Source organism: Globicephala melas, chromosome 5 (genome assembly GCF_963455315.2).
Source record: "Globicephala melas chromosome 5, mGloMel1.2, whole genome shotgun sequence".
In the NCBI taxonomy this organism is placed as follows: Eukaryota; Metazoa; Chordata; class Mammalia; order Artiodactyla; family Delphinidae; genus Globicephala; species Globicephala melas.
In genome coordinates, this window is record NC_083318.1 from 123,318,431 (window position 1) to 123,340,285 (window position 21,855).

The 21,855-nt window shown below is 39.8% G+C and overlaps 1 protein-coding gene across 5 annotated transcripts in view; it reads right to left on the reverse strand.

Annotated features, from left to right (window-relative positions):
- The window catches only part of RAP1GDS1 (Rap1 GTPase-GDP dissociation stimulator 1), a 257,700-nt gene that overhangs the window by 147,790 nt on the left and 88,055 nt on the right, over positions 1–21,855 (reverse strand). For 3 of the 5 annotated variants that reach the window (XM_030865633.2, XM_030865634.2, XM_030865632.2), the window contains exon 1: positions 7,425–7,636. The exons of 1 other annotated variant lie outside the window; for it this stretch is intronic. In XM_030865633.2, coding sequence (XP_030721493.1) covers positions 7,425–7,428 — 4 coding nt within the window. In that variant the 5' untranslated portion in view covers positions 7,429–7,636. Of the gene's footprint in view, positions 1–7,424; positions 7,637–21,855 lie in introns of those variants that run through there. One more of the 5 variants, XM_030865636.2, reaches the window with a different exon arrangement.

A 21,855-nucleotide genomic window follows, 5' to 3' on the forward strand; every position in this document is an offset into this window, starting at 1 on the left:
ATTATTATCAAACAATGAATACCTTTGGAAATGATATTTTGCTGCAGATTAGATAATGTCTCCTTGAATCTGACCTGAAAGTCAAGGCAAAACAGTGCTTATATGTGAAACATACTGTGTTAAGTCATTTTGACAACATTGTTCAAATCACAAGTAACCATCAATCTGCTTTATACATTTCTTGCACTGTCAAAAGTTAAAAACAAGAAGATCTCTGTGCATATACAAATGTGCAACAGATATATTATGCAAGCTCAAACTACAGTTCCAGCAGTGTTTTTCAGACCTCACTGCAAGTGCAAAAGAAACTTCCATATATCAAAATCCATTTAACTATGCAATTGAGGAACTTCCATCTAACTTTCAGTTGGTTAATCTGCAGTGTAAACAGCATACTAAATGGAAACTATCAAGAGAATCTAAAAGAATTCTATAAATACCTTCCATACAATCAATGTGATTATTAAGATCACATGCCCATGATTGATAGCAGCATTTGGTAGTACCTGTCTGTGTGAAAACGTTTCAAAGACAAAATCAATTAAATGCCTTTACAGATCTGCATTAACAAATGAACAACTGCAATCAATTTTGATGATAGGGTAACTGGAAGTCCCAATTAAAGGAAACTGCTATCTCAAAAAAGGAATTACAATCTTTTCATTCGGAGACCTGTATTTTACAATCATGTTCAATTCATGTTATATTTTGAATTTAGTCAATAAAAATTTTGTGGATATTTGCTTTTTCTCATATATAGTTTCACTCTTATCTATGTAATATCCTTGATTTTGCCTCTCGGCCTACAGGGCCTAAAATACTTTCCATCTGGCCCTTTATGTAAAAAGTTTGCAGACCTCTGCTTTATGGTGATGCTATTCAAAGTGCGGCATCGTCTGGGAAATGTCTTGACAAGGCAAATTCTTGGCCCATCTCACACCTACTGAATCAGAATTTCTGAGGGTGAGCCCAGTAATTTTTCTTTTTTAACAAGCTTACAGGTGATTCTTATGCAAGCTAAAGTGTGAGAATCAATGCTCTCAAACAGGATTTTAGAGACTTAGTTCTGTCCCCTTGGATAAATTATTTAATTCTTTGAGTAAATAAAATGGGGATAGTGTCCCCCACTTCACAGAACTGTTGAAGAGATTAAAACTATTTAAAAAAATATAAAAAAATGTAAAGTTTAACATGATTACTGACATCAATAATTCTTAATAAATGGTAATAAATGATAATTATTACTTCAAAGGTGTACTGGGGCCTCCTTGCACCAGCTCATGATATAATGATAATTAAATTTTTCAGAATTTTGTGAGGCAATTATTAAAATAGCCATTATCAAAAATTTTATAAACTTAAAATTAAATAAGTTATATTAAAACAAAGTTATTAATAGTCAAAACTTATCACTACTTAATTACTTTACTACCTTTTATTATTATCTGTGCTCATGAGGCTATTATGTCTGTATGGTTGGTATATTATATAATGGTGTGCTGCATCTCACTTCTTCCCAACTATGCATTCACAGGAAATCAACCACCACAATCAGAGCTTTTTTGGAGAAAGGCTTCTGGCAAAACGTTAATCAACACATCTCTGGTTATCATTATTAAAAATTACATAATGAATTCAGTTTTGAACTCAATGAGTTTGAACTGACTACGCATGTAGGGATGGATGTCTAACCGTCTACTAGATAAAACGATAGAGCCCAGATATATATCTTTAGGCATCAGTAGCATATAGACAGTAGTTGAAGCCATAAACATGGACAAAATTGAGCAAAACAGCCTTTAGAGAAGGGGTCAGATATAGAACCCATATGGAAAAAGTTAATTTTGTGAACAAAAAGTCAGAAGGACTTTAGAATTTATAAGTATAGCCAATTATGGCTAGCAGCTCAATTTAACTACTCCCATTTATCACTATCCTAATTCTTAGTTTTAACTCCTGGAACGCTTCTACCGACAAAAGTTGTATAAATAGATGTACTGAGAGAATTACATTACTCTGCAATTTGAATTCAGCATCCATATCTTAGCCAGCAGGGGTAATGGTATTTTAGGCCATCTATTTAGACAAGTCTAACAAATTGGTTCATACTCAGAAGTTTCTACCTCAAGGAGACATTGCCCTTCGAACAATAAAGAAAAACAAGTTATATAGGGATGATTATAACACACTTAAGACATCAATGATATTGAGTATATTTCAAAGTTTAGTTTCAAAGAATTGCAGAATTTTAGAACCAAAATAGACTTTATAACCTATTCTGATACCTTAATTTTTTTTGGCTCTTCTCTCCATAAGAAAGAGCTGTTTGTCAAGTTAAATGTCTAGGAAAGCATTTTAAATTAAATTTTTTCCTTATTAGTTATCTGAACATCTGATTATCTAAAATTAACATGGAGTTCCCAAAGGAGATGATCTTCCTTCTCCATCCCTCCTGATGTTCATGAGGGGATATTAAAAATTTACATAATTCTTTACGGCTGTTGTTGGTGCCTCTGATAACTGCAGAATCGCCAAGTTCAGTTCAGCTGATTTGGAATCTCTGGAGAGAGCAATCACACTATTTCCCTAAAGGCACCTAGAAACTCCAACATTCCACTGTGAAAATTAAAACTCTATGGTTCTCAAAATGAATTAAGGCTATTATAACTTTCCAAATAGTAGTACTAGAGACTTCAGAAAATATGACTCTGCCAAGGATAATGAATCTAGCTCTCTCCCGTATGAAAAAAAAAAAGTGGGCATATACAAAATAGGTATAAAGCCAATAAGAAAAATTACTGAACTAGTCAATATATAATCTATGCTCTTCTAAAATAATAAATTTTAGTGATTATCAGCTTATAAAAATATTTTATTGCTCTACCTTGACTTATAAAGAATAAGCAAAAGTACCAATTTTAACTATTTATCTACGAAACTATTCCAGGACTTAGAAATGCAAGCCAAAAAAAAAAAGCAAAAAAAAACAAAAAAAGACTTATGCATAAGGCTTATACATACTTACAGAGAAAAAGAAAACTCCATGAATTAAGAGTATAATTAGAGGCGAACATATAACTAGAGAAATCCCAAATTCACAAAGATGAATAATAAATAAAGTGATAAAACCATTCATTAGTAGAGTATCCTTTATGCAAACTGTCATGTAAAATTATAAAACCATTTCTAAACTCCCTCTACATGACAGATACTGCAAAAACAGAAAGTACACTATACTAAGTCACAAAGACATAAAAAATGGAATGTCAAAGAAATGTGACGCACTATGGTGAGATTACAAATTGTTCAGCAAAAAAAATAGCACATGTTATTCCACGTAAAGTGAGACATTTAAAAAATGTTTAAACAAAACTATGCTTATGTACAGATATTTAAACGGGGCAAGGAATATTGCACTACTATACATAGGGAACTCTGTCTCCACTTACTCATTAGCCACTTAGCCTTTACAACTGACCTCCATAGCTATCATACCTCGTAAAGCTGCTTTTTAGAAAATACCCTAGGTAATATCCTAACCAAACCACATCAGCTTGGAGCCTTTTCTCAGTCCTATTACTCTTACTGTTCTGAAGCAACAGCCATTATTGACCATTCACTCTTGAAATCAACCATATGCCTATTCTAGTCTTTCACTCCTACCTACTACTGTCTTTTCTGGTGTCAAATCATTTCATTCTTTTTCCTTAACAATGGGGCATTCTTCAAGATTCTTACCTTGGACAAAGTTTCTTCTTTTTCTTTGTTGACTCTCATCCTCCTACCTAACTTCAAATATTATCTCAGGAAAATTGTGGATAACATCCAGATCTCTAGCTCAAATCCTCTGTTGAGAGTTAAAATAACTGTTAAATATTTTTTACCTAGTTTTGGTTAGTCAACTGATTTTTACTGCATAGCTCCTACATGCAAGACACTAGTGTTAGGAAATGTATTCAAAACCTAATATGAGAGTCCCTGTCATCAAGAAGCAGAGAAGCTAAAAGGCAAACTAAATAGTCCAACACATCAGGTCCAAAACTGACTATTCATTCACGTTTCCTCTTCCTGTGGATTAAACAGATATTTAAAAGATCCCACATTCTCATTATTGCCCAGGCAACAATGTATGACTGCTTTCTTAATTCCATATTCTTTATTGCAATTTTCTATTCCCATTGCCACAGGCTGGTTCAGGACAGTATATATTTTCACCCAAACTGCAACAACCACCTTCTGAATTATTCTCCAGTTTCTCATCCAATCCATCCCGCACTCAACTGACAGATTAATTTTCCTAAACCACAGATGTGCTCCATCACTTACCTATAAAAAAAGTTTAACAGTCCCTCAATAGACAAGTCAAGCCTAAAAACTTCGTCGGCTTGGCATTCAAGGTCCTCCATTATCTGTTCTTTACCTATTACAACTTTTTCATCTCTGTCACCCACTATTTCCTTACCTTTTGCTCCAGCCAAACATGGTTATTTAATCATATCCTGAAACTGTTTGAATGTTTCTATCTCTGTATCTTCCTTTATGTCATTTCTCTCCCTCTGCTCCCATCCTGATTAACAGTCTCTGTTCATTTCTACCTTTCAGAAGCTTAACCAACCATTAGATCAAATAACATCATTTTTCTGAAAACTCCTCTCCATCCTCTGAAACTATAAAATATGTTAATGTCTTTTGTATCACTCATACTTTATTTAGTTATCTGTGTATGTAGAACATTATTCCTGTTAAGATTATAAGAAACTTGAAAAATGTTTTATTAATTTTTATCCTCCCACAGTACATTACATATGGTTGATATTCAACAAATTATGCTGAATTTGTAAAAAAATATATACATAAAATAACAGCCATGGTCCATAAGACTACACAGGAAGTCAGTTTCCTTCACTCTCTTGTGGCGAAAAAATCACTGCCACGACAATATCTTTTTAAAAAATCACTGTATTTATTTCTTGAAAAGACATTAAAAAGTGATTTTCCCCCTACCACTAATCAGTATACCCCTTATGTACATATGAATTGTTATAATAACTTCCTTGGCTTCGAATATAACATTGCTTCCCAAGGTTTCAGTTTTACATTATAGTACGTACCTACTGATCACAAACTAAACCACTGAAAACAGCAGTGTAGAAGGAAATAGCTTGCCTGGTGGCTGCTCCAAAACCCGTACCTCTGAGACAACCCAACTTATTTTTTTTGAGAGAGAGAGGAGCAGTCATAATGTAATTATACTTCTCTGTTCCCACTTCCTTCACATCTCCAGCACCTCCATAATACCTACCAACCTAAATGTTTGTTCAGAGCCCATACTTTCAGGTTCACAAGTTGAAAATAACAGACAGGTTTCCAGTTCAACAATTAATTCACCAAAGATTTACTGAATACATACTATGTGGTAAGCACTGTAGAGGACTCAAAAATTCCTAAGATACAAATTTCATCTTCTGGAACACACGATTAAATGCACAACACACACACCTTAACAACTCCATTATAAAGCAGATTACGTAAGGGCTATAAAGCTTCCAGCAAGGTACAAACAGAATGGTAAAAGGAGAGAGAGTGCTTAATCAAAGTATATCTGACAAGCTTCAAATGAGAGATGGATTTCTGGATTTCTATTTGGAGTTTCTTTGAAATCAAGTAAAGAAGTCAAGATTTTCAAGATTAATTATTTTTAAGTAAATTATTTAAGTATTTTTTCACTGGTATTGCAACAGAATGGATTTTTTCCTACTGAAAAGGTACTGATTTAACATGTAAGTTAAAATTTTAGTTAAACAGACTTTTTTTTAGCTCACCTTGAAACATGGGGAAATATATTTTATAGGCCAAACTTGTGCCTACAATTAAGAAGAAAATTTTTGTTATGTTCAAGGGAAAGACACAATGTGTCCAATAATCCGGACTAATATTTATTTAAAATTCCACTCCCAGAGAAAGACTAGATACATATAAATGGGCCACCCGATTTTTACAGAAATCTGTCAGTATACCAATAGTACATTAAAAAGGAAAAAACTGAAAAAGTGAAAATAAAATTCTGGGACCTAGATTCATTTTTCATTCATACCACCTCCTCTTGTAACAATGACCTCTTCCTCATATACGGCCAAAAGTCTGAATCAGAGTTTGGAGCCTTGAAGTAGGCTCCATCGACACCAGATACTTCTTTGAAGATTCAGAGTTGCCATGACCTAACTCTGTACGTGTTGGGCAATGTATTGACAGGTGAAAGGACCACGCTCATCTCAAGCTTAAAATAACTTGCAAGGAAGGGGTGGGAAAAGTCCGAGTTGACAGATGCCAATGTAGCAAATTTTAAAAAGAGGAAACTATGATAGACAGGAATGGAAGCAAACTGGGGAACTTGCAGAAGTATGGCATTCCAAATTGCTACTATTTTTTTAAAACTTTCGTCTTTTAATTACATTACAGCATCCAAGAGACGTTTCTGCAATTACTGAACTTAACAATGAAGCAACATACTATGAAAAAAAAATTAGGTTTAAATTACATGCAGTTTTATAAAACATATTTGCTTTTAAATATCTCATCCAAAACTCTTGATATTAACGCGAAAGAACTAAAATCGGATTATGGAGATTTCGACAAGTGAAGCTGGGAAAGAATAACTAACATGTAAGTTCGGTAACATGTTACAGGCAGGTTGCAGTTTCCCTGCTACAGTAGACAGGCGAAGGAACCAAGAAAATGGGTTGAGCACAGGAATATTGCACACTGTAGCCACCCAACACTAATTCAACAGCTAGCGGGCTCTATCCATCCTCCCTCACGTTCCTCGTGGCCTCTGACAAGTCATCCTTTCAACCTATGAGACTGTCCGCTCTCCCCCACCGAAAATAATTTCCGTGCAGGTTGTAAAATCTCCGGCACAAACTACTTGCTCGCACCTCCTCGCCTTGGGATGGGCAGTCCCCAAGATGGGGAAAGGTCGCGCTGGCAGGGAAGTTACGTGAAGTGGTCTTTCTCGCGGTCCGCCCCGAGCCTCCAGCCCAGCAGCCGCGGGAGAAAGGAAGCGGGCGGCCTCCGAAGAAACCGGGATGGGGCAGCGAATGCGAGCCCGCGAGGCAGGCTCTGTGGTGCCCGAGCACCGGCTCGGGCAGGAAGAATGGAGGAGGGGAGGCGAGGCAGCGAGGTGCCCGAGAGCCGGGCGGGCGGTCCGGCCCCGCGGCCCGACCCCACCCCGCCTCGGGACCCTCCCAGCCCACGGACTCGGCGTGCGTTCCGCGTGCGCCGACTCTCCCCGGAGGAAGAGCCACTGCCTCACACCAGTGGATTTGAGAAATTCGGCAACTTTGCGCGAGAAACGCTTCCCACCCTGCAACACGCCGAGAAAGAGAAATATGTCAGGCGATGACGGGGGAGGAAGGATGACTTACCCATGGTCCTCCCAGAGGGTGAGGAGCCGGCAGGGCGAGGCGAAGGTCTCCGGTGCGGGCGGCGCGGCGCTGTGTCCTCACTCTACCTCCGCCTCTCCTGCAGCCAGGGAGGGACCCGCGGGGGGCGGCCGCCGGGGAGGAGCAGCTACTGCTGCCGCCGCTGCTGCTGCTGCAGGCGGCGCGGCCGCGGCGGGGACGAACGGCGGGGGGCGGGGCGGGGTAGGGCGGGGCGGGCGGGCGCAGCCTGCGGCGGGCGCGGCTCCGCGGGCGGGAGGCGGAGGCGCCGAGCCTGCTGGAGCGGCGTCCGCCTAGACGCGCGGTCCGGGAGCGCCCCGCCCTCCCCACCGAGCATGCTCAGTGCTTCCCTTCCCCCCCACCCCGGGGCGAGAGAATCTAAACGTGCTGGTGGGCGTGTGTTTGCCGGCCGGCTGCCGCCGCCGCGGAGGAGCTTGATGGCGGCAGCTTGAGGGGCGGAGGGTGAGCCTCGGGAAAGCTGGGCGCAGGGACCGTGAGCCCGAACTATTACCCTCCGGCTCGCTACCTCGACCCCACCAACCCACACCCGAAAAACGGGCCGGTGTTTATTAGGGGGCAGCCCGGGTGCACAGGCGGGAATTTCCCGAAGAAGGAAACGCTGGGCCTCCTCAGACCTGGGAGGGTGGTCGGAAAGCAAAGCGGACGTCCTGAAACAGACCTACTGGCGATGAGGCCAGTGCCTCTGGAGATAAGATACCTGGGGACGCCCGTTTTCAGAGCAGCCTGTGGGCTCGTTGGGCGGCCCCTGGGAAGGTGCTCAATATTAGCGGGACAGTTAAGACCAGTTTAAAAAGAGAAGTCCGGGCAGCGAGAGGAGTGATCGCCCCGGGATGTCCTCGGAGAGTGTGTCGTTCTCCTTCCTAGAGGAGTGCGGCCTTCCTTTCCCCGGAGGACACCTGAAAAGCCATGTAATGAGGGTGCCCTGGCCGTCGGGCTCCACCCTCCCGGGATGTGCCCAGCTGTGCCCGGCTCCCTTGGAACGCGGCCGGAACAAGGTCGCCACGGTGAGAAAATAAAAGTCCGCTGAGTCGGTGCGGCCCCGCAGGGTCCGCCGGCTGGAGTTTCCGCCGCCCGCTCCCGACATCCCCGTAACTGCGGGGAAAACCTGAGCCGCGCGCTCCCTTTTGAGGGCGCCCTCCCAACTGGGCATGCGCGCGGGGCGAAGGCTGGTCTTGGGTTCTCTACCCTGGGGGAGGAGGCTGGGGAAAACCTTCCATTTCTCCGCATCCTGGTCGTGGCCTGAACCCTCTCTGGTGGCTGCGGTGAGGGATCAGGTCGCTCTCCCAAGGCAGCAGCAACTGCAGTCCTGCAGGAGAAGGGGCGCCGTCAGCAGCACAACCTGTGAGAGGGAGATGCTGAATAGCTCAACGGAAATTCCTTTCCCTTTTCAACTTTTGCTCTTTCGACTCAAGTGTTGAGAAAAAGGTGCCCCCCGCCCTTCATCCGTGGCCCCTTTTAACAGTCATATCACAAGCACACAAGTCAGAATAGGCCTTGTAATGCGTTGAGCAGACAGCCGATTTTCTAAAACAAAAAGGAAACATAATAAAAAGGTTTGATAAAATAAGAAAATACAATAGAACTACAGAAGTGAAAACTGTTAGACTTTTGTGATGCCCAAGACAATCAGGCTCTTCACTCCTACTATACTGCTTTCCTTTCTGTGATATAAGAATGCTCTTGCTTTTTGCCTCAAAATAGTCTTACAGAACAGAATTAGTTTCCTAGGGCTGCTAAGTACCACAAACTGGGTGGCTTAGGACAACAGAAATGTATTTTCTTACAGTTCTAAAGGCCAAAAGTCTGAAATCGAAGTGTGGGCAGGCCCGTGCTCACCCTGAAGGCGCTAAGGAAAGATTTCTTCCGGGCCTCCCCTAGCTTCTGGTAGGTCCTTGGCCTATGGTACCATAACCACAGACTTCACATGGCATGTCTGTTGAAATTTTTCTTTTTTATGAGCACACCAGTCATTTTCGATTAGGGGCCCAAGTACTCTAGTATGACCTCATCTTTAATTATATCCGCAGTGACCCTATTTCCAAATAAGGTCACATTCTGAGGTACTGGAGGTTAGGACTTCAATGTATATATTTTATAGGGAACGTGAGTCAATCCATAACACATACCGATGCAAGCTACACACATACACCCCCGCACACACCACACCACGTTCCACTTTCATTTTGGACCTCGCCAGAAGACTAGACCAACCTTGGGCCTTTGTATCGCTGCTTCTCATTTTTTGTTCCTCTCTCTTTCTTTAACCTTACATTAATCTCTTCCAGATTCTCAAGTTCATTTGCTTCGTCTTTCCTGCTACCTTCCTTTTGTAGTTATATATTACAATAATTTCTAAGAGCATCTTTTATATTTTGTTTGGGTGCATAAATTGAAACTAGCAAAAGCAGCTGAAGACGTTTTGTGACCTCCCACCTGACACTAGTTTAGGTGCCTTCTTTGCTCTGCTCGAATCCACAAGCCATCCTTTCAGCACCCCTACCAGTTAAAACCACAGGGCTGTCCAGGCAAACTGCATAGTGAATCCCAATGCACTGCTGTGTAACCATAGTGAGACCCAGTACTGACTGCAACATGCAGATGTGGGCTGGTATAATGCCTACCCCTTTCACACTAGTTCCCCTCCCCTTCCTTGTCTTCTCCTGTCATAGGAATGTCACAGGAATATCTTTTTATTCAAATCTTATCTATGTGAGGCCTTCCCTAGCCATTTTATCTAAAATTTCAACACTAGCCCCACTTCCATACTTTATTTTTTCCTTACTACTTATCACTAAAATAATACATATTTTGCTTATCGGCTATCACCCCATTTAAATTTAAGCTCTGGGCTTCCCTGGTGGCGCAGTGGTTGAGAGTCCGCCTGCCGATGCAGGGGATGCGGGTTCGTGCCCCGGTCTGGGAAGATCCCACATGCCTCGGAGCGGCTGGGCCCGTGAGCCATGGCCGCTGGGCCTGCGCGTCCGGAGCCTGTGCTCCGCAACGGGAGAGGCCACAACAGTGAGAGGCCTGCGTACCGCAAAAAAAAAAAAAAAAAAATTAAGCTCTCCAACGGCAGGAATTTTTGTCTGCCTTATTTGCCATTATGTCCTAAGTGCCAGAACAAATGCTCACAGAGCAAATGCTCAGTAAAAATCTGTTGTATGAATGAAAGTCTTTTCATTCAGAGTTTTTGTCTTTAAAAAGCAAGAATGGTGTTAATATTCTTTTTATAAACTCTAGCACCTTACCAAGTAAAATTAGTTATGCAATAAATATTGATGATGATGATGATGACAGCTGCTATCTGTGTTGTTTCTGTCTTAAACTATGAATCTTCTAAAGAATCTTCTAAAGGGACTCGTTTTTGTACTAATCTATTCACTCATTCAGTTAATAGAGATTTATTGAGTGCCTACTACGTATCAGGCACTATAGTAGGCATTAGGGATAAAGAATAAACTATGGTCCCTGCTCTCAAAAAACTTATATATTAGAAAAATTGCTTTGATGAAACTTCCAGTCATTGATCACATAAATAGCTAGAAAATATACTCCTGATGTCAAAAGAGTTTTCCAGAATACATCTACTAGTTCTCATGCTCCAGGTTAAGCAATGCTCAGGATTTGATTAGGCCTGCTACAAAGTGAAGGAGGAAATTCTATCCAGAAATACCTATATATTCATGAAGTATCACAGATTTATTTGTGTATCAAATTATTGTGGTAGGGGGCAGGTGAAGAGAAGTATCAAGGAAAATGTTTATTAGAAAGGGTCATAAGTACTATATTTTGACAAGGTTTATAACAAAACTTACCTCATTTTTGCATGTAAACTTCAAAAGGTTAGAAGGTGCTTTAAATTCTGTAAAGGAAGTGCACTGGGAGGGGCAGAGCAAGAGGAAGTAGAAAGAGAAGAGAAAGAATGTTCTTTAAAAGAAAAATAGGGAACTGATTGCCTCTTCTTCCCCATGATGTTCTGAACAGCATTTAAGGGAATCTCACTGGAGTAGTTAACTAGACTTTGCAGTGATAAAAAATGATTTGTCAGTGAACAGTCTTCTGCCTAAATTCTATAGTTTTAAAAGGCCTCAATGAGGTTAGGCTAGTCCAGGTTGAACAACTGAAATATCTTAAACCCTAGCTCACTGTAATCCTATCCCACCCCCTCCTCTCATTTACTTCCTATATTAACCATTTTCTACTTCTTATGAAATCTAAATTTTCTTTTTTCATAGTTTGTCACCTCAAATTACCAATGTCTACATATTGCAAACAATTATAGGCCTAGATTATATACATTTTTTATTTGTTTGCTTTGTTTTGTCCACAACACAGGGCATGTGGGATCTCAGTTCCCCAACCAGGGGTGGATCCTGCGCCCCCTGCATTGGAAGGGCAGAGTCTTAACCACTGGACCACCAGGGAAGTCCTATATACATTTTTCAGATGGGACGAAGCACTTTGCAATCAGTCAAGTAGTTGCTGAGCATCTCTTCTGAGCTCAGCACTGTGCTAGATGCTCTAAGAGATAGGTATAGGTATGCATCATGCAAAACAGAGTAGGAACAGTCTATTTTTAAAGTTTCTTCCTATTAGAAAATCGCCTAAATCTGTGAGCACTAACATATAAAGAACACTAGTCAAAAAAGTCAAAGATGGCTTCATAAGATGTGTATGGATAGAATTTTTCTGAAGATATTATGAGAAGAAAGGAATCTATTCCGAGAAAGAGTATGAGCTAAGGCACAGAGATGTCATATTCATAAGACCATAGAAAGGTACATATTGAGGCATATTGGGAAATAAGATTGAAAAATGTAGTAAGAGGGACAGATTGTGAGGGCCTAAAATAGCCAAGCAAAGGAATTTGAACTTGATAAGGTAGGAAATAGGGAACCATTGAAAGTTTCTGAGAAACGGAATGTGGTGAAAACAATACAGGGGGCAGGAGAAGGAGTAGTAGATTTAAAAAAGCAATACTTACTGAGAGCATGTGACATTCTGTCTAGGAGTTAGGTACACAAGGGTGAATAAGAGGGTTTTGGCCCTCGAGGAGTACAGTGGCAGAGACACAAGTGAACAGAGTACATGCTGTAAGTAATAGGACAGAGTAGTGCGGAAGAATATAGGTAGGACATTTAACCCTGTCATGGAGAGCCTCCTGGAGAAGATGCCATTCAGCAGAGACCTGAAGGAGGAATAGAAGTCAACCAATCAAAAGGCTTTATGTACATGGGCCTGGAAACAAGAGTTTGAATCTTTAAGGAACCTGCAAGCAGTTGGTGGCTACAGTGAGATGTGCACAGATATGGGGAAAGGGAGAAGGTCATGGAACAAAGTGGACAAGTAAGAGGGATCAAATCTTGTAGGGTCTTGATGGTTCAGGTAAGATATTGGACAGTATCCTGAGGGCAGCAGGAAGCTACTGGAGGGTTTAAAGTTTGAAAATGACATAGTTAAATTTATATTTGAGTAGTTGCAAAGTGGAAAGTGCCTAAGAATGAGGTCTAGACTAGAAGCTGGGAGACTTGCAATATTCCAAATGTGAGCTGAACTGAAATAGAAGCAGTAGGGATAGAGAGTAATGGACAGTCCTGAGAAATACTAAGGGAGTGTTATTGGCTTGGTGATTGATCAGATGTTGTTTAGGATTGTTTATTTTAAATATATAGCAGCACTAAGGGTGAGGTATTATTATCTCAGCTTTACCAATGATGAAACATGTTAAGAGAGGTTAAATAATTTAACTTAGGATCTACAACTAATACATAAAGGAAGCAGAAGTCAAATCTAAGCCTCTCTGACTCAGATCCTCACTGCAATAATGTGTTAGATAAATGTGTTGAGGGAAAATACCTTATATTTTGTGTGACCTCAACAGATTAAAAATACTATGTTGTAAAATATTTTTATTTGAAGTGAGTTTCATTGTCTTTAAAATACTCTTTGTGTGCTTCTACTTCTCTGAACTTTACAAGTTTAAAAGACAGAATCTCTGTGTTACTATACTATTTGTGACTATTGAATAAAGCTACTTTTGATTAAGATAGGCTCAGTTATTCTTGAAATAATATTTGGCCTATTTTAATTTCAGTTGGCTTTGCCATTCTGTTGCATTAAAAGGGGGGTTAGAAGTTTGCTATGCATCTAGGATTCTAAACCATGACATGCAGGGATTCGTTACATTTGTATGTTTTTAGACCATTTGATAAGCATGGATAAACCTTGTTTCCTTTTCTTCCTGTAAACTTCAAATTTAACTCAGTCTTTAAAAGGTTGTTAGTGAGATATCAGCTCAGAAAGTGTCATCTCAGTCTACAGACTCCTTACTGAGTTTTGTCACCTCATTTTTTCTTTCATGTTTCATAATAATGAGAAAATCGTGCCAAAGTAAAATGAATAGGTGGCGTGAGAACATTGAGACCTGATGGCTGAGGACATTACCATGGAGGCAAAGGGAGCTCAAGACACAAGAATGCTGAGTCCTAGTCTACCTCTAACCACCTCTGTGGCAGTTAATTTTGTCTTTTGGGATAGTTCACTGTGTCTCTGAGTCTCACATTTCGTCTTTGTAAATACTGTAAATTATAATAGGTCAGTCAAGGGGAGAAAACATGAACTGTCTTGCACATTTAAGGGATATTTTCCTCATGGTGCATGGTTCTGATAGAGGCATTCAGTTCTACTACCTAAAATTATCTCCACGCTCCAGCCCACCCACCCACGTGTACATATCCTCACAAACTTGCTAGAGAAATCCTCCAAGTCTTAAAACATTTCATTCCTCCCACCCTGGACTGGCCTAAGGCAAAACTGGGAAGTAATTGAAATTAGTGTGATGCTCTTGGGATTATTTATGTGTCAAAAACTCTCATGTATCAATAACACTAACATCTAATACTAACCACCTGAGTTAGATATTTTACAGGTAAGGAAATGGAGAAACAAGATATTTTAATTAATTTGCCTAGTGTCACATGACCAATAAAAGGTAGAGCTGGAATTTGAACCAAGTCTGTTTGATTTCAAAGTCCACGCTCCTTCCATTTCATCGCATTGCCTCATGTAAACTTGTTTCCTCATCTCTAACCTCACCTCCACTGTAACACTTCATGGAAAAGAAACACCTGTATCTTATCTTACCTACTTCTCCACTCTGGCTAGGTTAACTATCTGGTTCATGAATGATTTTCTTTTCAGAGTTAACAGAAGCTAATCTAGTAATCCATGCCAATAGGCTTATAACCATCCATTCCTCTGTGAAACATATGTAAGCATTTTAAGAGTGGTGTTTTAGATAAAAATAAAGTAATTCAAAAGAGGAGTTCTGATTAGATTATCTTGCTTCCTTCATATGCTCTCTTTTTTCTTCATATACTTTTGTGTAGCGCAAATCACCAGCAATTGCCCATTTTCCCTACTTAGGATTTTTCCAGATCCTTTTGAAGTCTCCACCATTTCCTTTTCAGGGGTCCTCTTTTATCTACTTTAAAATTCACCTAAAGACTTCCTTAAGGAGACATATTCTAACTTAATCTCATCCAACCCTGATTAAGAAGTTCTTAGTGCTTATAAAGCTCCTATAACAAAAACTGGCTTATGCAGACTTCTGAACAGAAAAGCCTCATTAACCGGCATGTCTCTTTACCTACAGTTCACTGATAATTGATTCTCATAATGATGATCCTGAAGATTCTAAAGTATTAAAGACTGAATAAAGTTTGCTTAATGTACTTGTATTTGTTTCCCATGGCTGCTGTAACAAATTACCACAAAATTATTGGCTTAAAACATCATAGATTTATTAGCTTACAGTTCTGGAGGTCAGAAGTCCAAAATGGAGTTCACTGGGCTAAAATCAGGGTGTTAGAAGGGCTTTATCCCTTTTTGGAGGCTCTCAAGGAGCATCTGTTTCCTTGCCTTTTCTAGCTTCTCGAGGCTGCCCACATTCCTTAGCTTGTGTGCTTCTTCCAGCCTGCAATCACATTCCTTCCTCTCACTCTCCTGCCCATTTCTTTCCCTTTTAAGGGCCCTCATGATTATATTGGGCCCAGTAAAATAATCCAGGATCATCTTCCCATCTCATGCTCCGTAATTTAATCACATCAGCAAAGTCCCTTCTGCCATGGAAGGTAATATATTTTTTATTTTTTTCTTTTTCTTTTTATTGAAGTACAGTTGCTTTACAATGTTGTTAGTTTCAGGTGTATAGCAGAGTGATTCAATCCTCTCTATATGTATATCTATTCTTTTTCAGGTTCTTTTCCATTATAAGTTATTACAAGATATTGAATATAGTTCCCTGTGCTATACAGTAGGTCCTTGTTGTTTATCTGTTTTACATATAGTAGTGTATATCTGTTCATCCCAAACCCCTAATTTATCCCTCATCTCCTTTCCCCTTTGGTAACAATAAGTTTATTTTCTATGTCTTTGAATCTGTTTCTGTTTTGTAACTAAGTTCACTTGTATCATTTTTTTAATATTCCACATAGAAGTGATATCATGTTATTTGTCTTTCTCTGTCTGACTTACGTCACTTAGTATGATAATCTCTGGGTCCAAAGGTAACATATTGACAGGTTCCAGGGACTTGAACGTGGATATCTTGCGGGTGGAGAGGCATTATTCTACCTACCTTGGTAGTTAATATTAAATTTATTTTGTTCCATTAAATGTATGACAATTAGCAAAAACGTATATGCATAGATGATACATATGTGATATGTATATGTGAGTGTACATGATAAATTTGTTAACTAGTTCTTTAATCATGCTGGAAAATACACTTGTAATTTTTATCTTATATATGTGTTTTAATCATTTCATGGATATACATATATTTGTCTTTCTAGATCCATTATCCAGATCCACATTTTTATGTCCTTTTTCCCTTCCTAGAATCTAGTAATAGTTCTATTGGCTTGGCCAAAAAATTTCTTCAGTTTTTAACTAAGAATAAAAGACACATTTTTCATTTTCACCAAGAACTTTATTGAACAACGTATTCACCGTTTTGATCCACTACCTTCTGCCATTTTTCAGGCAACTTCATAATTCCATCTTCCCAAAACCTTTTTATCTTTTTGAGCAAAGAACTGTTCCAGGTGCCTTTTACAGTCTTCCAGGGAATTGAAATTTTTTTCCAACAGGAGAATTTTGTAAAGATGGAAATAAATGGAAATCCCAAGGTGTAATGCCTGGTGAATATGGCGGATGAATCAGAACTTCCCGGCCACGCTGTAACAGTTTTTGCCTGGTCATCAAAGAAACATGCAGTCTTGTGTTATCCTGATGGAAGATCATGCGTTTTCTGTTGACTAATTCTGGACGCTTTTTGTCAAGTGCTGCTTTCATTTGGTCTAACTGGGAGCAGCACTTGTTGGAATTAATCGTTTGGTTTTCCAGAAGGAGCTCATAACAGAGGACTCCCTTCCAATCCCACCATATACATACATCACCTTCTCTGGATGAAGGCCGGCCTTTGGTGTGGTTGGTGGTGGTTCACTTCACTTGCCCCACGATCTCTCCCGTTCCACATTATTGTACAGAATCCACTTTTCATCGCCCGTGACCATTTGTTTTAAAAACAGAATGTTTTCGTTAATGTTTAAGAATCACACACGGAAGGTTTTTGTCAAGAAGGTTTTTGAATCACACGCGGATTCACACTCTTGACAAGGTTTTTGTCAAGAAGGTTTTTGTCACTTAACTTATGTGGAACCCAAACATCTAAGAGATGTACATAACCAAGCTGGTGCAAATGGTCTTCAACGCTTGATTTGGATATTTTGAGTAGGTCAGCTATCTCCCACGTGGTATAACGTTGATTGTTCTCAATTAATATCTCGATTTGATTGCTATCAACTTCAACTGGTCTACCCGACTGTGGAGCATCGTCCAGCAAGAAATCTCCAGCATGAAACTTCTCAAGCCACTTTTGACACGTTCGATCAGTCACAGCACCTTCTCCATACACTGCACAAATCTTTTTTTGCGTTTCAGTTGCGTTTTCACCTTTCTCAAAATAACAAAGCATAATATGCCGAAAATGTTGCTTTTTTCCTTCAATCTTAAAATGGCTACACAAAATTTCACCAATTTTGATAAGTTTTTTTTTAAATGTGCTCTGATATGACAGCTGTCACATACAATCTAACAAAATTGTTTCTAATGAAGTTAAAGACAACTACTAGAGCCATCTTATGGAAAAAAACCGAACGAACTTTTCGGCTAACACAAAATGTACATTTTCAACAAACATCATTGATTAAGTTGACTCATATTCCTGAAGTAATCAGACTTGAACCAGGTTTTTATGGTAAATAAACCAGTTCATGGTTTTCTGGGAGCAAAACAATTAAAGGGATATGAAAAATTCATATGGAAATTAATTAGAATTTACACTTTGTAATTATCAAGTCAGCAAGTCAGGCTGTTAATTCTGCATTGCTGTTTCCATGTAATCATTCATTTATTCAACAAATATTTAATACTAGCCTACTGTGAGCTAAGACTTGAGGATACAACAGTGAACAATAAAGACTTGTTCCTTTATTGAGCAGATTTGAATGAGGAGGACAAACAAGCAAATAAACAAAACATAAAGATGGGATAAGTACTATAAGGGAAGCAGATAAGGAGCTGGGACAGACAAAAATGACAGTGGGGAAGTAATTTATAACATTACATTGTGTGGGAAGGCCACTCTTAGAACATGATAACTAATCTGAGACCTGAAGATAAGAAGCTGATCACACAAAAAGCCACAGGGAGAACTCTTCAGGCAGAGGGAGCTGCAAGTGCAAAGGTCCAGAGGCAGGAAAATTGTGGCTACGTTTTAGGAAATGAAAGGCGGCCAGAGTATTGAAGCCTAGTAGGTAGAGGAGAGTGGCAAAAAATGAAGTTGCAGAGGTAGTGAAAAGTCCATTAATGCTGAATTTGGGGCTTTAATGGATGCAAAAAAAAAAAAAAAAAGCCCTCTGTGGTATTCCAGAATTTAAAAACAAGTGGATATAGGTCTCAGGGGTCAGATTAGATAGAGGTCAAAATAGCATCTGTGTTAGTGATTCTGCTGATTGGAGAATTTAGCCAAATGGGCTTCCTAATACTCCTCCCACTGCTATAACCTCCCGTTTTCCCCAGCAGAGCTGAACTGCAGGCTTTCCCTCTAGGGGCAAGCTAGTTACTGAAGGGCAGAGGAGAAATAAGCCGTTCTGAAAGAAAGAACCCAAGAAGTCTCTGAGCCACGCATTCTCAATTCCCATTGCCATCTCACCAGTGAGATAATTCCCTCTTCCTACTCCGGGGAAGGAGTACTAACGGATGAGAGTGGAGGGGGCAGTTGCTGAGAGAGAATGGGACTATTTCCATGATTTTCTCCCTGCTGAGAGAAAGTTCTCTCCTTTCTATGGAATGTGTGGAGGGGAGGGGAAAAATAAATATCACCCTTACAGTTCCATCAGATGGGTCTTACAGGCCATGATGCAGAGTTCGAATTTCACTAAGTACAAACAACAAGCAGTGAAGGGTTTTCAATAGTGGAGTTACATAGACTGATACACAATTTGGAAAGATCACCTCGGCTGCTGTGGAGACCAGTCGAAATAAGAAGAGCATCTAGCAGGAAGAGTTACTGCCTCCTAGATGATTTGAGAGATGGTATGGCTCACATCAGGGCAGTGGAGGAGGAAAGTAAGAGGATTAGAGGTCTAGAGGTAGAAAGGCTGTACTCGCTGATGAATTAGATTTAGGGCAGACAGTCAAGGAGGAATTAAGGCTAAGTAATTAAGGCTGAGATTTCTGGTTTAAATGACTGGGTGGATGGTGGAGCCATGTATTCAATTGGGAAAACTGGGAAAGAAATAAGACGGCCAAAGAATTACATTCCTTGGATTTGGCAAAGAAAAGATTGTTGGTGATTCTGCAAGAGTAATTTTTGTGAACACCAGGAAGTGAAACCAGATTTAGAATTTGAAAGACTGATAGATAGGTGATTGCCTGTGTACGTTTTTAAAAGAAATTTTACTATGGAGGTGAGCAGAGAAATGGCATAATAAGGGAGATAAGGGATGTTTGAAGATTTTTTGTTTTTACACTGAAGTGAATGGAGTGATGAAGTGATGCAAAGTAGAATAACTAGAGGTACAAAACCTTTAGAAAGGCAAAGGGGAATGGGACCCAGAGCTCTAACTGGGTAATGGGCCCGAGAGACGGACACCTGAAGTGAATCTCTGTAACAGGAGTGAAGATAACAGATACAGGTGGCCTGGTAGGTTTGATGGCAGGAGGATGGAGAGCCCCCACTGAATAACTTCTATTTTATTTATGAAGCGTGAGGGGACATCATTAATGGAGGGTAACGGGAGATAAGTTATTTGAGGAGAGAAGAGACAACATGAAGGAGTTGTGTCCAAAATTATGAATTCAAAGCTAATGCAGAAATTAAGTACTATTACTGGGCAGTGTTTAATGCCCATGTGAGGTTTGTAATTATCAACGAAAAGTATATCAGTTTGGTTATTTTCTTCAAAGTTTCATTGTCTATCAGATTCTGATATGGTCAAAGAATGGTTGTAGTGCAGTTAATAGTGCATGTGAGCTAAAAAGATATTTGAAATTTGTATTTCAGAGGTAGTTCAGTTTATTCTAGGCATGACCATGGGAACAGGTGGCTGAAGAGGGGAAGAGGAAAAGTTAAGAAGTCAAGGAGCTAAGAGGAAAGTTATAGGCTAGGTCATCCACATGCACAGTGAAATCACAGAGCATGCTGACAAAAATAAGAGTGGAGCGTGAGCCAGGGGCTAGGTTATCTATGAGTAAAGAGGAATGGCCAAGAGATCAGCAGATGGCAGCAACATGATTTAGAGAGGGATATAGCCAGATGGCATGAGCTTCAAGAGAGCAGAGGTCTCTGCAGGAGGACAGTGGGGAGAGAGGAGAACACCTACTCCATTGGCTCTGTAGTAGGTGGAGTGTGAGGGGGGAAAGCAGATGTCATTCGAGAGGCCTGTAGTGTAAAGTGTCCTCAACTGGAAAGTCAAAAGATGGAAGGGAAAATTTCCAGAAGATTGAGAATGTAACAGATGGTTTTGTTATCAGTTGCTGCTTACTAAACCACACCAAACTCAGTGGCTTAAAAGAGCAATTTTATTATCTCTCAAGATACTTCAGATTGACAGTGCTCAGCTGGGTGATTCTTCTGATTCACATGATGTCATATGGGGCTGAAGCCACTGGGAGCTTTGACTGGGCTGGAAAATCCAATTAGCTCGTTCACATATTTGGTGTGTTAGTGGAGATGACTGGAAAGCTGGGCTCACTTGGGATACCAGTGCATCTCTCTCTCTCTCTCTCTCATCTCAGGGTTTTTCCTTCTCCACACGACTACTAACATGGAAGCTTAGGCTTCCCAAAAGCACAAAAGTGGAATCTGCCAGACCTTGAGGCTTATACCCAGAGCTGGCACATCATCATCACATTCTATTAATTAAAGTGAGTCATGGGACCAGTCCAGATTCAAGGGAGGGGTCTCACAATAATGTCAATACCAGGAATTGTGATCCATTGGTAGCCATCTGTGGTGATTAGCTTACCATAAGAAATTTGTTGATTCAGACTCAAACTTTTTAGAGGGCAGAGAGGAAAGGCTGAGATGGGATTCAGTCAGATTAGGAGATAGAGCAGTACAGGAATGGAAGAGCAGGTTATAATGGATGATGAAGGGACTTGTACTTCCAAAGATTACTGAAATAAAGAGGAATTTGAGGCATGATGCAATTAGTTCTACTAAAGCAGTGATCTCCAAATTTCTTTTTGATTATGCACCCCTAAGTAAAAATTTTTGAACAACTTAATACATTATAATTACATAATTATTAATTATATATATTTAATAATGTTCTACTGTAATGTGTACTTTGTAGAACTTAAAATAGAAATTAAGAATGATTAGATAGAAAAGATTAGATAATACTTTTCATATTATTTTATTCTATTTATCAATGGTTCAACAGCCTCCTTGCCCTTTCTGGTGAGAGCAATTTGGTTGACAATTCCTCATCAATTAAAAAAATTTTGTTTTAATACCTTGTGATATAGTGGCTCAGTAGTCTGGTTCTAAGTTCAGTTTATTCCCATGTTGGTTTTAATGGCTATTTTAGCTGAAAGAGCTTTCTCACAAAAATAAGTACAGCCAGATGGAAGAAGTGCACCATTAGCTGTGCCTGCTAAATCATGATACTCATTTTTCAAACCCATCCCCAATTATGCAAAGGGTTTTGTTGAAATTCAGCTAGCCAACATATATCATACCCAATATCAGTCAGTCATTCTTACAAACTAATCAGAAGTTATTGCATTTTTATATTTTTAAGAAATGGGCTCAAAACCCACT